This window comes from Oncorhynchus mykiss, chromosome 25 (assembly GCF_057628025.1).
Source record: "Oncorhynchus mykiss isolate SJ-2025 chromosome 25, ASM5762802v1, whole genome shotgun sequence".
In the NCBI taxonomy this organism is placed as follows: Eukaryota; Metazoa; Chordata; class Actinopteri; order Salmoniformes; family Salmonidae; genus Oncorhynchus; species Oncorhynchus mykiss.
Genome location: NC_143046.1, coordinates 86,136,297 through 86,160,327, shown reverse-complemented (window position 1 = coordinate 86,160,327; position 24,031 = coordinate 86,136,297). Strand labels below are relative to the sequence as shown.

General features: G+C 40.4%; 2 protein-coding genes across 2 annotated transcripts; one reads left to right on the top strand and one right to left on the bottom strand.

Annotated features, from left to right (window-relative positions):
- The first annotated feature begins 14,451 nt into the window (after positions 1 to 14,451).
- LOC110505909 (complement component C1q receptor-like) lies at positions 14,452 to 17,242 on the top strand. Its single transcript, XM_090219370.1, has one exon. The coding sequence runs from the start codon at positions 14,593 to 14,595 to the stop codon at positions 16,366 to 16,368; it is 1,776 nt and encodes a 591-aa protein (XP_090075496.1). The 5' UTR covers positions 14,452 to 14,592; the 3' UTR covers positions 16,369 to 17,242.
- Positions 17,243 to 20,381: 3,139 nt separating this feature from the next.
- LOC110505908 (thrombomodulin) lies at positions 20,382 to 23,287 on the bottom strand. The gene has a single exon (XM_021585381.3). The coding sequence runs from the start codon at positions 21,663 to 21,665 to the stop codon at positions 20,535 to 20,537; it is 1,131 nt and encodes a 376-aa protein (XP_021441056.3). The 5' UTR covers positions 21,666 to 23,287; the 3' UTR covers positions 20,382 to 20,534.
- Between the last annotated feature and the right edge of the window lie 744 nt (positions 23,288 to 24,031).

Here is a 24,031-nt window from a genome sequence, read left to right as displayed (position 1 = left end):
ATTCCTCCTGCGTTTCTAAACACACAATATACAGAATACAACCATGCTAAGTAAATTCAATATACACAAACTGTCAATGTGTGTTTAAACATACCGATTATAAATTATTTGAATGTACTTCTCTTTCTGTTTTTACTTGGAGATTTCCTGAACTTTACTGATTTATCTCAACTGTTGTCTATTGTCCATGAGAACGATTTTAATATTCGTGTTGTCAAAGAAACTGACTCCAAGGCCAGTGAATTTATGAATCTTTTGATCTCTATGGACTTCATCCAACATGTTACTGGGCCCACCCATAACCATGGCCATACTCTGGACCTGCTCATTACCAAGGGGCTTTCTACTGGGCCCACCTATAACCACAGCCATACTCTGGACCTGGTTATTACCAAGGGGCTTTCTACTGGGCCCACCCATAACCATGGCCATACTCTGGACCTGGTTATTACCAAGGGGCTTTCTACTGGGCCCACCCATAACCATGGCCATACTCTGGACCTGCTTATTACCAAGGGGCTTTCTACTGGGCCCACCTATAACCACAGCCATACTCTGGACCTGGTTATTACCAAGGGGCTTTCTACTGGGCCCACCCATAACCATGGCCATACTCTGGACCTGGTTATTACCAAGGGGCTTTCTACTGGGCCCACCCATAACAGCGGCCATACTCTGGATCTGGTTATTACCAAGAGGTTTTCTATTGACATATCCTCTATTTGTGATGTTGCTTTATCTGACCAACACTGTCTGTTTTACTACCTTGTTGCCCATAGCAACAGGGCAATACTGAACGCAATACTTCTGAAGTTGCTTTATCTGATCATCACTGTGTTGCCCACAGTACAGGGTAATACTGAACGCAATACTTCTGAAGTTGCTTTATCTGATCATCACTGTGTAGCCCACAGCACAGGGTAATACTGAACGCAATACTTCTGAAGTTGCTTTATCTGATCATCACTGTGTAGCCCACAGCACAGGGTAATACTAAACGCAATACTTCTGAAGTTGCTTTATCTGATCATCACTGTGTTGCCCACAGCACAGGGCAATACTGAACGCAATACTTCTGAAGTTGCTTTATCTGATCATCACTGTGTAGCCCACAGTACAGGGTAATACTAAACGCAATACTTCTGAAGTTGCTTTATCTGATCATCACTGTGTAGCCCACAGCACAGGGCAATACTGAACGCAATACTTCTGAAGTTGCTTTATCTGATCATCACTGTGTAGCCCACAGCACAGGGTAATACTGAACGCAATACTTCTGAAGTTGCTTTATCTGATCATCACTGTGTTGCCCACAGCACAGGGCAATACTGAACGCAATACTTCTGAAGTTGCTTTATCTGATCATCACTGTGTTGCCCACAGCACAGGGCAATACTAAACGCAATACTTCTGAAGTTGCTTTATCTGATCATCACTGTGTTGCCCACAGCACAGGGCAATACTAAACGCAATACTTCTGAAGTTGCTTTATCTGATCATCACTGTGTTGCCCACAGCACAGGGTAATACTGAACGCAATACTTCTGATGTTTTTTTATCTTATCATCACTGTGTTGCCCACAGCACAGGGTAATACTGAACGCAATACTTCTGATGTTTTTTTATCTGATCATCACTGTGTAGCCCACAGCACAGGGTAATACTGAACGCAATACTTCTGATGTTTTTTTATCTTATCATCACTGTGTTGCCCACAGCAACAGGGCAATACTAAACGCAATACTTCTGAAGTTGCTTTATCTGATCATCACTGTGTAGCCCACAGCACAGGGTAATACTGAACGCAATACTTCTGAAGTTGCTTTATCTGATCATCACTGTGTAGCCCACAGCAACAGGGTAATACTGAACGCAATACTTCTGAAGTTGCTTTATCTGATCATCACTGTGTAGCCCACAGCACAGGGTAATACTGAACGCAATACTTCTGAAGTTGCTTTATCTGATCATCACTGTGTAGCCCACAGCAACAGGGTAATACTAAACGCAATACTTCTGAAGTTGCTTTATCTGATCATCACTGTGTAGCCCACAGCAACAGGGTAATACTGAACGCAATACTTCTGAAGTTGCTTTATCTGATCATCACTGTGTAGCCCACAGCAACAGGGTAATACTGAACGCAATACTTCTGAAGTTGCTTTATCTGATCATCACTGTGTAGCCCACAGCAACAGGGTAATACTAAACGCAATACTTCTGAAGTTGCTTTATCTGATCATCACTGTGTAGCCCACAGCAACAGGGTAATACTGAACGCAATACTTCTGAAGTTGCTTTATCTGATCATCACTGTGTAGCCCACAGCACAGGGTAATACTAAACGCAATACTTCTGAAGTTGCTTTATCTGATCATCACTGTGTTGCCCACAGCACAGGGTAATACTAAACGCAATACTTCTGAAGTTGCTTTATCTGATCATCACTGTGTAGCCCACAGCAACAGGGTAATACTAAACGCAATACTTCTGAAGTTGCTTTATCTGATCATCACTGTGTAGCCCACAGCAACAGGGTAATACTGAACGCAATACTTCTGAAGTTGCTTTATCTGATCATCACTGTGTAGCCCACAGCAACAGGGTAATACTGAACGCAATACTTCTGAAGTTGCTTTATCTGATCATCACTGTGTAGCCCACAGCAACAGGGTAATACTGAACGCAATACTTCTGAAGTTGCTTTATCTGATCATCACTGTGTAGCCCACAGCAACAGGGTAATACTAAACGCAATACTTCTGAAGTTGCTTTATCTGATCATCACTGTGTAGCCCACAGCAACAGGGTAATACTGAACGCAATACTTCTGAAGTTGCTTTATCTGATCATCACTGTGTAGCCCACAGCACAGGGTAATACTAAACGCAATACTTCTGAAGTTGCTTTATCTGATCATCACTGTGTTGCCCACAGCACAGGGTAATACTAAACGCAATACTTCTGAAGTTGCTTTATCTGATCATCACTGTGTAGCCCACAGCAACAGGGTAATACTAAACGCAATACTTCTGAAGTTGCTTTATCTGATCATCACTGTGTAGCCCACAGCAACAGGGTAATACTGAACGCAATACTTCTGAAGTTGCTTTATCTGATCATCACTGTGTAGCCCACAGCAACAGGGTAATACTGAACGCAATACTTCTGAAGTTGCTTTATCTGATCATCACTGTGTAGCCCACAGCAACAGGGTAATACTAAACGCAATACTTCTGAAGTTGCTTTATCTGATCATCACTGTGTAGCCCACAGCAACAGGGTAATACTGAACGCAATACTTCTGAAGTTGCTTTATCTGATCATCACTGTGTAGCCCACAGCACAGGGTAATACTAAACGCAATACTTCTGAAGTTGCTTTATCTGATCATCACTGTGTTGCCCACAGCACAGGGTAATACTAAACGCAATACTTCTGAAGTTGCTTTATCTGATCATCACTGTGTAGCCCACAGCACAGGGTAATACTAAACGCAATACTTCTGAAGTTGCTTTATCTGATCATCACTGTGTTGCCCACAGCACAGGGTAATACTAAACGCAATACTTCTGAAGTTGCTTTATCTGATCATCACTGTGTTGCCCACAGCACAGGGTAATACTAAACGCAATACTTCTGAAGTTGCTTTATCTGATCATCACTGTGTAGCCCACAGCACAGGGTAATACTAAACGCAATACTTCTGAAGTTGCTTTATCTGATCATCACTGTGTAGCCCACAGCACAGGGTAATACTGAACGCAATACTTCTGAAGTTGCTTTATCTGATCATCACTGTGTTGCCCACAGCACAGGGCAATACTGAACGCAATACTTCTGAAGTTGCTTTATCTGATCATCACTGTGTTGCCCACAGCACAGGGTAATACTAAACGCAATACTTCTGAAGTTGCTTTATCTGATCATCACTGTGTAGCCCACAGCACAGGGTAATACTGAACGCAATACTTCTGAAGTTGATTTATCTGATCATCACTGTGTAGCCCACAGCAACAGGGCAATACTGAACGCAATACTTCTGAAGTTGCTTTATCTGATCATCACTGTGTAGCCCACAGTACAGGGCAATACTGAACGCAATACTTCTGAAGTTGCTTTATCTGATCATCACTGTGTAGCCCACAGCACAGGGCAATACTGAACGCAATACTTCTGAAGTTGCTTTATCTGATCATCACTGTGTAGCCCACAGCACAGGGCAATACTGAACGCAATACTTCTGAAGTTGCTTTATCTGATCATCACTGTGTAGCCCACAGCAACAGGGTAATACTGAACGCAATACTTCTGAAGTTGCTTTATCTGATCATCACTGTGTAGCCCACAGCACAGGGCAATACTGAACGCAATACTTCTGAAGTTGCTTTATCTGATCATCACTGTGTAGCCCACAGCAACAGGGTAATACTGAACGCAATACTTCTGAAGTTGCTTTATCTGATCATCACTGTGTAGCCCACAGCAACAGGGTAATACTGAACGCAATACTTCTGAAGTTGCTTTATCTGATCATCACTGTGTAGCCCACAGCAACAGGGTAATACTGAACGCAATACTTCTGAAGTTGCTTTATCTGATCATCACTGTGTAGCCCACAGCAACAGGGTAATACTGAACGCAATACTTCTGAAGTTGCTTTATCTGATCATCACTGTGTAGCCCACAGCAACAGGGTAATACTGAACGCAATACTTCTGAAGTTGCTTTATCTGATCATCACTGTGTAGCCCACAGCAACAGGGTAATACTGAACGCAATACTTCTGAAGTTGCTTTATCTGATCATCACTGTGTAGCCCACAGCAACAGGGTAATACTAAACGCAATACTTCTGAAGTTGCTTTATCTGATCATCACTGTGTAGCCCACAGCAACAGGGTAATACTAAACGCAATACTTCTGAAGTTGCTTTATCTGATCATCACTGTGTAGCCCACAGCAACAGGGTAATACTAAACGCAATACTTCTGAAGTTGCTACAGATTTGATTGAGTGTCTGAACAATATTCCACCACCTATTCTGCCTTCCTCTTGTGATGATATTAATAACTGTAATAGCAAATGAAGGGCAACCATTGATGCCACAGCTCCAGTAAAGTTTTAAAAAAGGCCACTACCAAACAGAGAGCCCCTTGGAATGAATAAACTAAATCAATTAAAAGAGAAATTACAGAAATGCAGAGCGGAAGTGGAGAAAGTCAAAGTGGCAGGTCCATTATGATATTCTGAGAGTGCAACTTGGCAAATATAACAAGACTATTTGTATACCTTCGGCACTATTAACTCTGTATAATTCGAGAGTGCTCTTCTCAACCATTGATGACCTGATAAATCGCGGCCCCTGCAAACCTCTGTGAACTTTCCCGCCACATCTAAATGTGGTGAGTTTGCAGCATATTTCAGAGACAAGTATCAGTCAAGCAAGAACCGATGAGAAGTTAGATGATATGTGCCCTAGCCTACCACGCAAAGGCAATATGGAGTTATTTTCCATGGTTGATACAGACAGCTACAGCAGCTACATCAAGTGTCAACTGTATATGGGAAAATGATTTTGGCAATAAGCCTGGAAAGGAGATCAGAGCCGCCGACACCTTGGTTTTCTGAGAGGAAGACAGTGTGCATGTTTCAGAAGCTGAAACCAGGAGCAACTTCAACTCAGACAGGACATGACTCAGACAGGACATCATTCAAGCATTTATCCACAGGCACTGGTTTAGTCTCTCCAGAGAATAAGGAAACAAAATGGATGTAAGCAGTAAAATTAAGATAAAAAAAAAAACTGAAAAAACACCTTTTGGAACAGCCGGGACTGTGAAGCAACACAAACATAAGCACAGACATGTGCATACACACACAATAACATATGCACTATACACACACATACACATGGATTTAGTACTGTAGTTACGTGGTAGTGGTGTAGTAGGGGCCTGAGGGCATGCAGTGTATTGTGAAATCTGTGAATGTATTTTAATGTTTTTTTAAATTGTATAAACTGCCTTAATTTTGCTGGACCCCAGGAATAGTAGCGGCTGCCTTGGCAGCAGATAATGGGCATCCATAATAAATACAAACACAAAAATGAAAGCTAAATAAGTTGGCAGCTAGATGATTTGGAGAGGAACAAAACCAAAGTTGATTTTCAAATCTATTGAATCCTCAATGAAATCTGGATGCTCAACCAGAGTCTTTGCTACAGCTAGCTTTTTGAAAACCCTTCTCCACATAAAGGGTTTTCAGCCATTACATTCACCCACATTTGGCTCTGCGTAAACTACAATTCCGACGCTGTGTTTTAACATTTAGAGATGTCAATAATCGCTTTCGATAGTGATCGTTCATGTCATCTTTCATGTCAGCGAGAAATAATATATATAATGTTACTTACTGTCACGGTGTACCGTGGAGATTTGGACAGGTGGAAACAGTAACCCTATAAAAAGCTGTGTAATAATTAACTTTTTTTGTAGTATTATTTCTCTCTGATATTTAAAAAAAGATATATTCCTAATGTTTCTCAAACAGTACCTCAAGCGATGAGTATTCATGTTTAGTGCAAGCGTCGGGGGTCTTAACAAAACTCCCCTTGGTCAGAAGATACTATCTTCAATAGTCTCTAAAGTAGTAGTTAGCGTATATGAATGGGGTACTATATACCCTGCTCAACACGATCATATGCTGGGACCGAGAGACTGAAAAACAGCTTCTATCTCAAGGCCATCAGACTGTTAAACAGCCATCACTAACATTGAGTGGCTGCTGCCATCATACTGACTCAAATCTCTAGCCACTAATAATAAAAAATTGGATGTGATAAATGTATCACTAGTCACTTTAAACAATGCCAGTTAATATAATGTTTACATACCCTACATTACTCATCTCATATGTATATACTGTACTCTATACCATCTACTGCATCTTGCCTATGCTGCACAGCGATCTCTCATCCATATATTTTTATGTACATATTCTTATTCATTCCTTTACACTTGTGTGTAATAGATAGTTGTTGTGAAATTGTTAGATTACTTGTTAGATATTACTGTATGGTCTGAACTAGAAGCACAAGCATTTCGCTACACTCGCATTAACATCTGCTAACCATGTGTATGTGACAAATAAAATTGGATTTGATTCGCCTCTCCCGCGTTCAAACCGACATAAAAAAAATAATGAAACGCAGCATGACGTGATCGGAAATCTCAACAAGCAGGCCAGTCGGCGCTATGAAGAATCGATTGCGTGTGCATTTATGCTAGGGGGGGAGCTTTTCGGCACAACACCGGTATATTTTTGAATATCCAGCCCCTCTTCTTTGAGAATTACCAATAAACTACCCACTGCACCCCTGGTGAGGTTGATTTCATTATTCCAAGATGCCAGCTTCACAAATACCACTCTTTTTTTGCAGTTTGAGAAGATCCTGCTTCACACGCTATCAGACGACCGCTCAATCTCATCACTATCAAACAACCTTTCAGCACGATCACTTGTAACAATGGAGGAGGTGTCAGTCAAGTTACCATCTACCCTAGTTTCAGTATGTATGACAGATGTCCCATTATCGATAGACTCTGTCAGAGCTAAAACATCCGCATTGTAATTCATGTCACAGTTTATGAGAAGTCATAGCTAAATTGCACTAGTCCAACAAACCATTAAACTAAGAGACATTTGGATTTATGGGTGACAAAATGTTTGTGTCTTACCTATTCAGAGGTCGTCTTCTCCACAGGGCTTGATTAGCATGAGATGGGTTGTTATCTGTGTAAATTACAGTAGACTACTATAATCGGGTCAATCAGTTGAAGCTGTCAGACGATTTCGCGAACAGGTTGACAAGACTCCTTTTCACTAGTGGCAACACTTCGTGCAAAGTAAATTACAAAACACCATATGGCATTTTAGCCCTATAAATAGAACGCCAAATTCATGATATGAATATAATACACATTTTACATTTCAATATTGTCTTATGCATATATATTATGAATAATATGCAGACTCGTTCACACTGACGTGAATTACGTGGCATTTTTAAAGCAATTTGAACATATACATAGTTCTGATAACTACGTTGAAATTATACTGAAAGAAATATACATTTTGCCTCATTACTTTGTCGGAGTGCGATACATGAAACCCCGTCTGAAGACACAAAGATGGTGAAAGATGCACAAAAGCCACTTCAATGTCATAAATGTACAATGAACAAAAATATAAATGCAACAATAAAACACCTGGGAGCCAGGCCCACCCACATAATTATTTTTTTCCCCACAGAAGGGCTTTATTACAGACACAATTACTCCTCAGCAACCCCCAGGTGAAGAAGTCAGATGTGGTGGACATGGGTTGGCGAGGCTACACGTGATCTGCGGTTGTGAGGCCGGTTGGAAGTACTGCCACTTTCTCTATAATGACATTATGGTAGAGAAATTAACATGACATTTTCTGGCAACAGCTCAGGGTTGACATTCCTGCAGTCAGCATGCTAATTGCATACTCCCTCAAAAACCTGAGACATCTGTGGCATTGTATTGTGTGACAAAACTGCACATTTTAGTGGCTTTTTATTGTCCTCGGCACAAGGTGCACCTGTGTAATGATCATGCTGTTTAATCAGCTTCTTCATATGCCACACCTGTCAGGTGGATGGATTATCTTGGCAAAGGAGAAATGTTCACTAAAAGGGATGTAAACAAATTTGTGCACAACATTTGATAGAAACAAGCTTTTCTTGCATAGTGAACTTTTCTGGGATCTTTTATTTGGGACTAACACTTTACATTTAGTTATTTGTACAATAGAACCGTTGTAAAACACTGATAGTCAGGTTATTAAGTCATTGTATTGAAGTTAAAGTTTTACCCTCATTTCAATGCTTGTAAAGCTGGTTTAAATGATATGAAAACAGTACTGGTAACATTTTGCAAATCCAAATTTGTTTAAAATGTAGATTCAACGTCACAATCGGGCTACGTTGACAAATAACATCAAAACAACGTTGATTCGACCAGCTTGTGCCCAGTGGGTAATTACTTCAAAAGATTATTATAAATAATATTCCATATGGGAATCATTTCAAATGTCTGCATTTACTTTTCTCCACTATATAAAACCATAGACACATGACAAAATCATAATACGCAAGATAGCTAGTACCACTAACATTATAGAATGCAATCACATACAGACATCTTGAACATCTGTCAATGTTTGGTTCAAATCAGTTATAATGATAGCTAAAAAGGAAATGCCCCGCTGTCTGCCAAGGGTAAAAACAGGGTTAGATTTGCTGAGAGTGGCGAGACTGGCTGAGCTTCCATCAGTAGCCCTCCACAATCGCGTAAAAATATGTCCCCATTCTGTGCACACACATCCTGACCCAGGAACTTCCTAACACCCTGCCTTTATCTTTTTATAAATGATGGGGGCTTGCGAAGCAAAAAACACTTCAATCTTCAACCTACCTACTTTTATTATAACGATTTAGCACTCAACTGCTTCTACACCGTTTAAGCTAGAAACACCATTCAAACGTTAAAACATGTAGACTGATCTGGTTTGATTTGCTTGTATTCCGCTTTGACATATTTTATACTTTTTAGGTTATACATTTTTGTCCTTCTTTACGTCAATCGTTATAGTACATACTACCTCAATCAGACTGACGAACCGGTGTCTGTATGTTACCTCGCTACTTTTATAGCCTCGCTACTGTATGTAGCCTGTCGTTTTACTGTTGTTTTATTTGTTTACATATTGTTCACCTAACACCTTTTTTCGCACTATTGGTTAGAGCCTGTAAGTAAGCGTTTCACTGTAAGGTCTACTACACATGTTGTACTCGGCGGACGTGACAAATAAACTTTGATTTGATTTATTCATTTTCCTGGCATTTCCTCAACATTCTTAAGCTCCCCATTTTGACATCACTTCCAACAATCCATTCACTGAAAATTGAATAATGCAACTTTTGACACAAATCAGCTACTTTGACCACATCAATAACTATGGTACGGCTTGGGGGATCACTAAATTGATCACTGACATTTTTAATCTTGAGTAATTTTTCTCGTGCTCTGCTACGTAGTACAGTTATATCTGACTATCTGACTATCTGACTATGTACTCTGTTCCAATGGCACAGAGTACATACAATCCCTTTAACCAAATTCAGTTCGGACATTTGGAACAGTTAGCAGGATAAAGTCCAGCGAACGAAGAGAGTACCCACCACATTTCTGAACAATAAAAATGCCCAAATAAAAAGGTAGTAAACCCAAAATGGCTTTGTAAATAAAAGTATACCAGTGACTGAGCCTATGAGTTACTAGAGAAGGCCAGCCAACCCTGGTATACAAAGTGCAGTTTTGCAGTTTAAAATGAATCTCAAAGTACCATGGTAAAGGGTGTCAATTGATCTCAAACACTGAGCGGAAGCATTCATATACAGTATAAAATATTTCCATTGTCTAGTAAAGGCATAAATGTAGCTGATACTAGCCTCCTTCTGGCTTCAAAAGAAAAACAGGCCTTATTCCAAAAATAAAATCCCAATTTCAGCTTCAATTTTTTTACAAGTTGTTGAATATGCAATTTTAAAGAGAGGCCGTCATCAATTAGAATTCCAAGATATTTATATGAGGTTACAACCTCAATCTCCTTTCCCTGACAGGTAGTAATAGGTGAAAGGTTCAGAGGTCTATTTCTTGCATTAGAAAACACCATTAGTTTAGTTTTGTCAGTATTGAGGAGAAGCTTCAATTGACACAAGGTATGTTGAACAGTATAAAAAGCAGTTTGCAAGTTCTGGAAAGCTTTGTAAGAGACGAGGCACAACAGTAAATAACAGTATCATCAGCATAAAAATTAAGTTTAAAATGCATTTTTGGCCATTTTTGTCTAAATCATTTATATAAATAGTGAATAAGAGAGGACCGAGTTCAGAGCCTTGGGGCACACCATTAAGGACAGACAATTGAACAGACATAAGCCCATCAAATTGAGTGCACTGAGTTCTATCAGACAGATAGTTAGCAAACCATGCTCCGAAAGACCTACACTCAACCATCTCTGCCTTAGTATAGCATGATCAACTGTATCAAAAGCCTTAGAGAGATCAATACAACGTGAGACACAGTGCTGTTTTTTGTCAAGGGCTTCGGTGATATCATTTAAAACCTTCATGGCTCCTGTAATTGTGCTCTGCTTCTTCCTATTGATAAAATAGAGCAAAAAGCTAAAAGTTTGACAAGCTCTCACTGGTTCATCCACACATGGTTGTACAGTGACAGAGGACACTACTTCATCCACACAGGGTTCAAACAGCCTACCAGATGATACAAAGTGCTCATTGAAACAATTCAGCATTTCAGTTTTGCCATATATAGCAACAGAGTCCTTCAAAACACATGACGGTAATTCATTAACATTACTGTTACCAGACATAGACTTAATAGCATTCCAAAACTTTCTAAGGTCATTCAGGTTATCAGTGGTAACAGACATAAAATATTCAGACTTTGCCTTCCTGAGAAGAAAAGAACACTTGTTTCGTAACTGCCTAAAAATAAGCCAATCAGCATCAGAACAATATTTCCTTGCTTTTAGCCCAGGCTAGATTACGGTCGTGAATAATACAAGACAGCTCAGAAGAAAATTGGACTATGCGGGAGTGATTGATTGACAGACAGAGAGCAGCAGCTAAAGGATTTACTAATTGCGGGAGTTATTTCTGATTTCGGGTTTCAGGCAGGGCCTTATATTTGGCAGAAGCAATCGGGCCTGTGTAAACAGCCTGGTCTCATAGACTAGACGTAACATAGTAAATGTAAATCCGGGACTCTGAAAATAGTATGAAATGTTATGTTTGGTATGGTTACACAATTAAGGATAAAACATATAACGTGCATGTCTAGCAACCCAAATGTTGGGTGTTCAAATCTTATCAAGGACAACTTCTGCATTTTAGAAACTTTTCAACTACTTACTACTTTTTAGGTACTTTGTAAATAATTAGCATGTTAGCTAACCCTAACCCTAACCTTGACCACAATTACTGAACCACACAACTACTGACCACAACTACCTACAACAATCACACAACTACTGACCACTACTGATCACAACTACTGACAACAACCATACAAATACTGACCACAACTACCGAACCCCCCACCTACCTCCCACAACCACACAACTACTGAACCACAACTACTGAACCACAACCAATGAACCATAACTACTGAACCACAACCACTGAACCACAACCAATGAACCATAACTACTGAACCACAACTACTGACCACAAAACTACTGAACCATAACTACTGAACCACAAGTACTGAAAACACAACTACTGAACCACAACCACTGAACCATAACTACTGAACCACAAGTACTGACCACAAAACTACTGAACCACACAACTACTGACCACAAAACTGCTGAACCGCAACTACTGACCACAACTACTGAACCACAACTACTGAACCACAACTACTGACCACAAAACTACTGAACCATAACTACTGAACCACAAGTACTGACCACACAACTACTGAACCATAACTACTGAACCACAAGTACTGAAAACACAACTACTGAACCACAACCACTGAACCACAACCACTGAACCATAACTACTGAACCACAAGTACTCACCACAAAACTACTGAACCACAAGTACTCACCACAAAACTGCTAAACCACAACTACTGACCACAACCACACAACTACTGACCATAACCACGCAACTACTGACCACAACTACTGACCACAACCACACAACTACTGACCACAACTACTAAACCACACAACTACTTACCACAACTACTGACCACAACCACACAACTACTGACCACAACTACAAAATCACACAACTAATGACCACAACTACTGAACACAACTACTAAACCACACAACTACTTACCACAACTACTGACCACAACTACTGACCACAACCACACAACTACTGACCACAAAACTGCTGAACCACAACTACTAAACCACACAACTACTTACCACAACTACTGACCACAACTACTGACCACAACCACACAACTAAACCACACAACTACTTACCACAACTACTGACCACAACTACTGACCACAACCACACAACTACTGACCACACAACTACTGACCACAACTACTAAACCACACAACTACTTACCACAACTACTGACCACAACTACTGACCACAACCACACAACTACTGATCACAACTACTAAACCACACAACTACTTACCACAACTACTGACCACAACTACTAAACCACACAACTACTTACCACAACTACTGACCACAACTACTGACCACAACCACACAACTACTGACCACAACTACTAAACCACACAACTACTTACCACAACTACTGACCACAACCACACAACTACTTACCACAACTACTGACCACAACCACACAACTACTGACCACAAAACTGCTGAACCACAACTACTAAAAGTGACACAGGATGGTCATAATGCTTCATGACAGTGTCATAGAGTGTATTTTCTTAGTTCAAGTTAAGTGACACAGGATGGTCATAATGCTTCATGACAGTGTCATAGAGTGTATTTTCTGCAAGTTACTTAAAATATGATGGAAAAAAAAACCTAGACTGTAAAGAATGAATTACAAATGCAGACAAAGGAAAAAAAAACGTTCAAATGGAAGGACACTTCTTGACAGGGAAAAAACACGTTTGAAATGAAGGAGTAAATATAACGGTCATAACAGTATTATGACAGGTTATGACAAATTTTGGTTGTGACCATGTCATCATGTGTTATGATTCTGGGTGTCCAGGAAAGTGTTACCATAAAACTTGTTAAACTTCCAAGCCCCACAACTGTACTTGTAAAGTTACCATCTAGTTAACTACTGTCATTTTTCCGGGCTCTCATTTCAGCAGAGCTTTTAAATGAATTAAAAGAAGGCTGTCAGGAAAAGGCCCTGTTCTCGGCAACACATGGAAACAAATTATTGAATTCATTCTATTTGGGAAGCCGTTTTTGTCTGTCCACTTGCAATTTTTAATGAAGGCTTATTTCTATAAACTTAAATGTAGCCTATTAAGTTAGTCAACATAACTAAATAAATAATGAAATCAACAGCTTTCGAAATAAATGAAATACATATGATAGGCTATGAACAATTGTTACGTACAAATTGTAACTTTCATATGGGAATTGATTTAATAGATTGCGAAATCATTAAATGCTATGTTTTGCGTTTGCAATTCAACATCGGCTAAAAGTGGTGTAGGCCAAACAAGCAGTCTGTCACGTTTACTAAACACGTAGCCATCGGGAAAACAAGTCAAAACAATGAGGGTGCTGCTATTGTTTTTGCTTTCCACAATGGAACTTTGTTCAGCAGAAGACAAAAATATGCTGCAATATTTTTTTTTAGGTCTAATGTTTACATACACATACAGGGTGTAGGAGCTTGAATGTACAATTCAAATTCGCACCACTTGCAGGGAATAAGGAGCCTAATTTGTCGTCCGTTTGCCAATAAGGCGTAAATGTAGCCTTTAATAAATTAAATCAATGATTGCTGTTGGTTTATTGGATTATGTGGGAATGATGCTGTTGTTACTTTTACTGCAACTCTCTATGTGGGGAGCAACTGGAGCAGACACCGACGGAGAAGCAACTGTGTGTACATCCAATGCCTGTTTCTCTTTTCACATGGAGGGAGTCAGCTTTGAAGACGCTCGATTGAAATGCCATGGTGACGGAGGTTACTTGGTAACAACTAAAGACAAAAGCGAGATAGCAGAACTTCAGTCAACCCTTTCACAGATCGACGAAAGACATCGCTATTTGGACTTCAAATTTTGGATCGGTTTGAAATTGCGTAAAGGCGATTGCATTATAAGGGACATGAGTCTCAACGGTTTTAAGTGGATATCTGGAGGGGAATATTCCCAATATTCGAACTGGGAGAAGGAACCTCGCAGCACCTGCACAGAGGAGCGTTGCGTGTTGGTACATTATTCTTTATGGAGTCGCAATGAATTGCAATGGACGGATGGATCTTGCAAAGACGAGGCTTTTTACTCGTGCAAATTCTATTTCAAGGGAATGTGTAAACCTTTGTTGTTGGCAGGAGGAGAGCAAGTGAATTACATGCTCCCATTCTCAGCAAATCCATTAAATGGGGATAATAACATGACTGCATTCCCATTTGGAACATATGCTGATATAAGATGCAATGACAATGATCACTTTTCTATTTGTAAATTAACGGATGGTGTCTATGGTTGGACTATCCCTGGTCCGTTTTGTGGCTCAGATAAACAGAACTGTGGGTATAAAAACGGTGGATGTGATCATTTGTGCGTTGATAGTGACGCTGGTGGTGTCCGTTGTGAATGCAAGGACGGTTATGTGTTAGGACAGGACAGAGTATCATGTGGCCTAAAGGAATATTGTCACAGTTCTCCATGTCAGCACCAATGTGTAACAGGACCGACGGGCTTCTCGTGCGTATGCCCAAACGGCTTCCAATTGGATAAAGACCAATTTGGTTGTATTGATGTTGATGAATGCCACATTAATGCCTGCGATGGTCATCATTGCATCAATACCCAAGGTAGTTACATATGTAGGTGCAAGGGAGGCTACACAATGGTTGATGGCAAATGCCACGATATAGACGAGTGCACGGAATCTAGATGTCCCCAAATATGTCTTAACTCTGAAGGATCCTTCTCCTGCCATTGCATCGCGGGGTTCACTGTGTCTGAGGACGGTCATACTTGTAAAGACATAGACGAATGCTTCAGTAATCGATGCGAGGACAAATGCACTAATACCTTTGGTAGTTTCAGGTGTTCTTGCCATCAGAACTTCCGGTTACACCCTAATGGAATGACCTGCATTCGAGATGTGACTGTTGTCTCCACTGCGGAGACGTCAAGTGATCATAGAGACACTGACCAACACGACGAGACCATGGACACTATAACCATATCGCCGGTTGAATTAAAAAAAGAGACTCAGTACACCCACGGACCACCTCAAGACACTATTAGGCACGACATTACGCAGCATAGTCCGTCCAGCAAAACCATTGGAATGAGTGGGCCAACGCATAATTATCATTTATTTAGCTCTTGGCTGTTTATTTGCGTCATTGCTTCTGTTGTTCCACTACTTATTCTCATTGCAGTAACCTCTGTTATTGTCATATTTCGATGCAGTCATTCAAAAAAAGAAGCGAGGAAGAAAATCGCCACTGCTGACAGTTATTGTTGGGTGGCTTCCGGTATAGATACTCGGTTGGAAACATTTGACGGGTCACTTGAAAGCACAGCTTGAAATTGTGTGAACTCTTGAAATGTTAAACGATAACAAATCTAAATAATATTCAGACATTGCATTACCTACTAAAATATATTTTAAAAATCGTTGAAGAATCTGAATACAAATGTTTTCTTTTTACAGCGTGTCAGATCATTGCCTGTACTTCATCAAAGCACATATCCAATTTTAAGTATGTTTTATTCATAACGGTTTAACAATGTTATTTCATCGTCATACTCTCGAAAAAAAATGTTGGGTTGATTTTTACTATTTTCCCGAGTTCATGTTATTCGTGTATTTTGACCCAGCAGTGGGTTATTTCCTACTTTTATTGCACGGTAATCATTATTTATATTTTTTGCTATACTCCTTCCTATACAGTCCATTGCTGTGTGCACGTCGTCAGTCCAGTCACGTTGTGCGTGGTTTACAGACAGACCTCAGTCAGGGTCTCAACTCACTGTTGAGTTGGAATAGTAGAAAACACAGGGTGCAATTTCGAAACTTGGTTGTGCATCAGCAGTTTTCCTCTCGTTATAGCCCATGGCATTCACCCACGGTCACTCAATTAGCCCATGTCAGTTATCATTTTTTAGACCGATAATTTATTTGAGTTAGTCTAGCCAGCTATCTAAACTTGTAATAATCAGATCTGAATTACCAATTACCCGGGACCCTGACCTCGAGGCGGCCCCATTGATTTTGTTACTCTCTCTGTGTGGAATTGCAGGAAATCGCCTTTTAAACCTGCAAAAATGTCTCCCCGCTCCATGGTGAAATGTGTTGAATTGCAGGAAATTATCTGTAAAACTGCAACAACAACAAAAAGTTCTGTACCACAAACACATTTGTTTACCTTTTCTAAATAAAATATATTTTTTTCTGCTAACAGATCCTTATGTAGTGTTTAATCTCATTGGTTAGTTAATGTGTAGTGTACTTGCATTTATTTACATATTCTTTTTATTCAACCTTTAGGCAAGTCAGTGAAGAGCAAATTCTTATTTCCAATCACGATCTAGGAACAGCGGGTTAACTGCCTTGTTCTGGGGCAGAATAACATATGTTTTTACCTTGTCAGCTCGGGGATTCGAGTTTACGACCTTTCGGTTACAAGTCCAATGCTCTAAGTCCAATACCCCTCCCCCCTCAACCCCCTTCTACTTCCTTAATTTTGTAGCTAGAGTCAAATACTTTCTATAGAACAACATTCACATCAGGTTAGGCATCCGAAATGAATAATGAATGTATGTGTGTTGTATTACAGTTTTTTTCCAACTGCAAGTTTTCAAAACGGTCTCCTTTTTTTTCAAAACTCTACACACAATTCCCCAAACTGCACACACAAAATGCAAAATGCCTCACATCTCCTTCAAAATGTAACACTGCATTCAAAATGCCATAAACACATGTCAGAATGAAGCATTTGCATCAAATGGCAAACACTGCTTTCATAACAGTACATTTTTGGATATACCATGTAAACACTGTTGTTCTAAATCTAAAGCTCTTTGGTCTTTCATAGGCTTATATCTACATTTCAATAGAATGTTCTACAGTGAAAGTCATCTGCTGAGAGGGGTAACAAGTACACTGTAAACACCAATGCAATGTAGAAACAGAAAATATTTATTATGCCAAACATTACTGTTGTATACAGTAGCATACAACAAAACCATAAACATATGTAAACCAAAAGTATATTCTTTAGAATACAGTAAAGAACACAATTTGTGTGTGGGGGGTCCCGGGGTGGTCAGTCCAGGAATTGGTGGTGGTGGTGGGGGGGGGGGGGGGGGGGGGTGGATCACCAGTGCTAAGCTACTCTTCATCTCTTCTCCGGCCTGGGTCTGGCCACAATACTTCGTCCACATCACAGGATACGTTTTCTCTTGCCAAACATCGAGGGAAGTATCTCCTAGCATGGCGTATCCAACCTTGGACAGAGGCAACCTCTATGTCCGCACATAGACCATATTTATAATTGCAGTCTCTTGTACATCTGTAAACAAGCGTCCTCGTCCTCCATGATGTCTTTGCCTTTCCACTCTGTACAGAATAGGAACTGTGAACAATGTACAAAAAAATGTAGTACAGCATGATAAACAACCTTATTCATTCAATGCAGTGCAGTAAATGGATGGCTTAGAGTTACAAATGTTTATGCAATACTATGCTGTCGTACGTATTTTACAGTACATTGCTGTAATGCTAAAATTGTCATTAGATAGTTGCATACCTGTTCTCATTTCTGAAGGTTCGAATTATGGACGCCACTGTAAATCGACTCAAGTGGGGTTGGACTCTCAGTCCAGCCTCTCTCATGGTCAAACCGTGGTTGATCACATGATCAACAAGTGTTGCCCTAATCTCATCAGAGATGGCTCTCCTTTCCTTCTCTTCTTTGCCCTCTTCATCTTCTTCCTTTTCCTCTCCCTCCTACTCCTCTTTCTCTCTGTCCATTGTTGGAATCCATTCTTCAAAACAAATCATCTGACCTTTGACCTATTTATAGGCCTATACTACAGTAAAACAGTGATTGGTTAGTGATCAGTTAAGATTTTAGTGTTTGCACATGTGAGGAGTGTGTGTGTGTGACCTGGTGAATAAGTGTAGCATTTTGATTGGTTGTGTTTGGAAAAGGAAAGCAAGTCACTTCCTGTTAGATTTTTGTGTTTTAGGTAGAGAATTGCGTGTAGTGTTTTGAAAAAAGTGTTTTATACAATTGACAACTGAGTCAAAGGCTGAGAAATAGCTTATGGTTTTGGATATTTGGTGTGTAGTTTTGCACTTTGAGTGAGAGGTTTCAAAAATCGTGTGACATGAAAGGATTTTGTGTGTAAGCAGTTGGAAAAAAACTGTAAACATAGAGGAGGGAGTAAATTGTAGGCAAGCAATAAACATTTCAGAACAACTACTAGTCGAATAAGACATGGGAGAGATTTATTTACATACTAATGCACTTGAAACAAATAGCCAAACCAAAAACTGCAGACATTAGTTTTTGCACGTAGCAATTTACCGCTATCTAGTGTACAAGCAACGTAACCTTTTCCTAACCATAACCCAATTATCCCAACATGACACGTCAATTCTCCTAACCTGCCAATTTAATTATTATAACTTGCTACGATAGTTATCCTAACCTCTCACATTAATTATCCTAAACTCTCACGTTAATTATCCAAACATGTCTACTGGGCCTGGCTAAAACGCTACAAGGAAGCAGCAAGCAGCCACTCAAAATGTGTGCCTGGATAGTCTGAAACAGACCCCTGTGTCTTTTTGCACTTTGGAGCTAATGGTAGACAAAGGAGAACAGTCATATCCTGTTCCTAAATAGCACTCAAATAATGGAATTCTCATTGTGTTTTCTTACACTGTAAAAGATGTGGCGATGTTAGTACACCACATCTACATACAGAAGTTGATTAGTCAATGGGCCAAAGTGAAATGAGCACTTTGATTTGTTTTTTACGTTTGTTTTGACAAATTGAGGTCATTGTAAATATCGAGACAGAAACTGCTGTATCTGGGATATATATATATATATATATATGTGTTTTTTTTATTTCACCAAAAAAAAGTAACGCAAACGTGTCCTTAATGGATGTTCTTGGGGCTTTATTTTACAATACCGATATTAACAACAGGGTGGAGAAAAAGTGATTGTACCAAATCTGAATATAACATCATGGGTAAGCTCAGGACCTCCTTCAGCTTGTACATGTTGACCATTCATAGTGTAGTACTAATTATAACAGTATAATAATAAGACCACATTAATATTATCAAAAGCATTAATGGTCCGTGACATTAAGCAACCAATTGTTATATTACTTTGATTTAAAGAACCATATGCCCTTGTCTGTAAATGTGTATGCATCATTTGTAGGGTATCCATCAACGAAATGTTAACATTTATTTTACATTTTTACGATTCATAAACCGTTTTTTTTTTATCATACACTATTTAGCAACCATTATGAGAATGTTCTACATATGAAAATGCTATAAGTCATTCGTTGTTTCTTTTTTAGACATCTTTATTTAGGTTTCATAACATTTATGACAACATAGCTCTAGAAGTAATATTGAACAACAGTCACAACAGTAGCATTGAACCCCCTCCCCAACTTGAGTAGCTTTTCCTCATTCCTTAATGTGGCAGTCACTGGTTTCTATAACGCCTCATCATTACATCTCTGTTGGCCATCGACATTCTGCTCATGACGCTTAATAACACAATACCGAACAACAAGTATCAGTACTATGACCGCCACTGCAATGAAAATCCATACCCAAAGAAACCCCCCCGCTGTTGCTGATGATACATTACTTGTAAAGTTAACGCCTGGCGCTAAAAAGTCGCTGTGGACAGGCGTTGTTAAGGGAACACTTTCATTTCCGACTGTTTTGACACATTTCACGAGATTTTGAAGGGAAAATCCTGCACTGCACGAACAAACAAAACTTCCAGCCGTGTTAGCACAACTTTGATCACAATATCCATGGTCGCATTCGTCAATATCGTGGCAATAATCGTCACTCTTTATGAAGCCACTAGGACAATCACATTGTGTCCCAGCACTGTGTCTGTCGCATATTACTGGACATTTGGCCAAAAAACAGTGCATTTTACACAAGTGCGTATTTTCGCTACTTGGAATATATCCTTCTTTACACGAGCATGTGTAGCCCCCTGGTACGTCTGTGCATATATGTTCGCAAGGAGCCATAGCGCATCCTTCACCACCATCACCTTGATGAAAAAACTCGTGAGCCTCCATTTGCGGTGTTTGGCACATGCTTTCATGAACATTCTGACACAAAAATCCATCGACTTTTTCCTGACAAGGTCGTTCTGTCCACATTCGATCGGTAGAAACGGACACACACCGTGGAGCGCAGACATTTACGTTGTCTTTCCAGTTGCTGAATTCTGTGATTTGAAATCCAGTTGCCCACTGGTATCCTCTCAATTTCGATTCGATGTTGCTACATCGGTCAGCTGGTAGGCGCAAACCGATCCAGAAGTCTCCCGTTAAGCCTACAAGCAAATCTCCAATAATTTCGTCTGATGCTGCAGATCGAACTGTCAATAACTCTCCTTCCATCTTTTGGCATGTTTTCCCCGATGTCTGGAAATCGACAGCACCCAGGGTTACAGCGTTGCACATGTTCCTATTGCACACGCATGTAGTCGAGTCAATGCTTTCCCCGCCTACCGTTAGCATGAACATAGTTATAATAATTATGGTTATCAAACCAAGAAAATGATTCGTTTTCATTGCCATGATCGCAGTGCACATCACAGGAGGATTCGTGGAGGGCAAAATCCATTTAGTTATACTGAGTAAACCATGAAAGGAGAAACCCTAGAGACAAAAGTTTAGAGGAAGGAAGGAAATGGAAACTGCCAGAAAAGCACCCCCAACTGCAAAGTGAGTAGGCTCTTCTGGATAGGGAAGGTACACACATATTTGTGCCCATGAATCTATTGATCCAATGTTATCAGGGATATTATACTTTAGTAATCCACAATGATTTGGTGATGTAAAAGTCTAATAATTACATTGTCTTTCACATTCCTACAGGTACAGCAGGGGCGGCAGGGTAGCCTAGTGGTTAGAGCATTGGACTAGTAACCGGAAGGTTACAGTTCTATTTTTGTTGTTTCATCAGACCAGAGGACATTTCTCCAAAAAGTACTATCTTTCCCCATGTGTTCCTCTCTAGGTTTCTTCCTAGGTTCCTAGGTTTTGGCCTTTCTAGGGAGTTTTTCCTAGCCACGATGCTTCTACACCTGCATTGCTTGCTGTTTGTGGTTTTAGGCTGGGTTTCTGTAGAGCACTTTGATATATCAGCCGATGTAAGAAGAGCTATATAAATACATTTGATTTGATTTGATATGGGATAGGGCTGTAGTCAGATGGTTTTCAGGGTGGGCCCCTATGGCCCCCCTTCCCAGCGGTGTCTTCTCTCTTCAACTGTTGACCTTATCTGGAGTTGAGTTCCACATCCCTCATTGTCCTAGTTCCCAGCAACGTGCCTGCCTTACCATGGAACTCAAACCAAACTGCTACCCTTTGCATCCTTCTTCCTTAGAAATATGAATATTCAGCAAAAACATGTTTGAACAGAATGTGAACTTTCTGCACCTCCCCTTGTCTCACTCAGTAACTTTCCATGCACAAAGTTCCTATTCACCTTTCATTGACCCCTAACATATACATTTCTTATTCATGTAATCAATACGTTCTAATATGATGACAGGAATACATATATTTCAAGCCAGAATCCAACAGGTAGAAAAAGGAATGTTTCACTGTCTCACAACTTCATAATTGCATTGATGTCAGTGGAGTATCTTGCACAATGTTTGGCAGCCACACTTCAGGATAGTCAGGATAGGGCAGACGTGGCATCTCCAGAAGTAAACTGAGGGGCTTTACTTCAGGTGGTATACTCCTCAATGCCATTGGCTGAATCCTGGAACATTTTCCAGTCTGTGCTAGAAAAATATTCCTGTAGCGTAGCACCACTTCCGTATTGAGCGTGTCACTGGTGCTTCCTGCATAGGTTTTTGATTGTAAGCTGGAGGATAGAATTATGGTCAGATTTGCCAAATGGAAGGTTTCATTCCAAATGGAATGTTTTCTTCCTCTGGTTGCACATGTGACATGCTGGTAAAAATGTGGTAAAACTGATTTAAGTTTGCCTGCATTAAAGTCCCAGGCCACTAGGAGCGCCATTGCTGGATGAGCATTTTCTTGTTTGCTTATGGCCTTATACAGTTGGCTGTGTGCGGTCTTATTGCCAGCATCGGTCTGTGTGTAGCACCAGCTGTTATTGGCAAATAGACACACCCACCCCTCGTCTTACCAGACGTAGCTAACCCTAGCAGCAACATTATGAACAAAATAAGTTAAAAAAAAACAAGTTCCAAACAAAGCAAAAAAAACTAACTAAATAGCACAGTTGGTTAGAAGCTTGTAAACATCATCCTCTTCGGCGCCGTCTCAGCTACTCCTGTTTATCTCAGGGCATGTAACCTGGGCTACGTCTGGAAAACTCAAGGAATGAGGCAACTTTGATTTAAAAAGAGAATAACAACTTTTTTATAATTACTTTTCCTGACAATTACGCTGGCACACACGACGCTGTCTAAGTAAATTAATGGCTACTGCTGTCGCACGTGGTTGGCGTAGTCCCAAGTGTTATTTCTGTTTAAGATTCAGCTTTCTCGCATACATGCCCTGATTGGGATCAGTGATTGGGATTCTCTGCCTCCTCCATCACCATGGGCCCCTAGTCAGCTGACTCCTCTATGTTGACCACGGTCCACTTCTCTGCCTCCACCATCACTATGGGCCCCTAGTCAGCTGACTCCTCTATGTTGACCACGGTCCCCTTCTCTGCCTCCACCATCACCATGGGCCCCTAGTCAGCTGACTCCTCTATGTTGACCACGGTCCCCTTCTCTGCCTCCACCATCACCATGGGCCCCTAGTCAGCTGACTCCTCTATGTTGACCACGGTCCCCTTCTCTGCCTCCTCCATCACCATGGGCCCCTAGTCAGCTGACTCCTCTATGTTGACCACGGTCCCCTTCTCTGCCTCCACCATCACCATGGGCCCCTAGTCAGCTGACTCCTCTATGTTGACCACGGTCCCC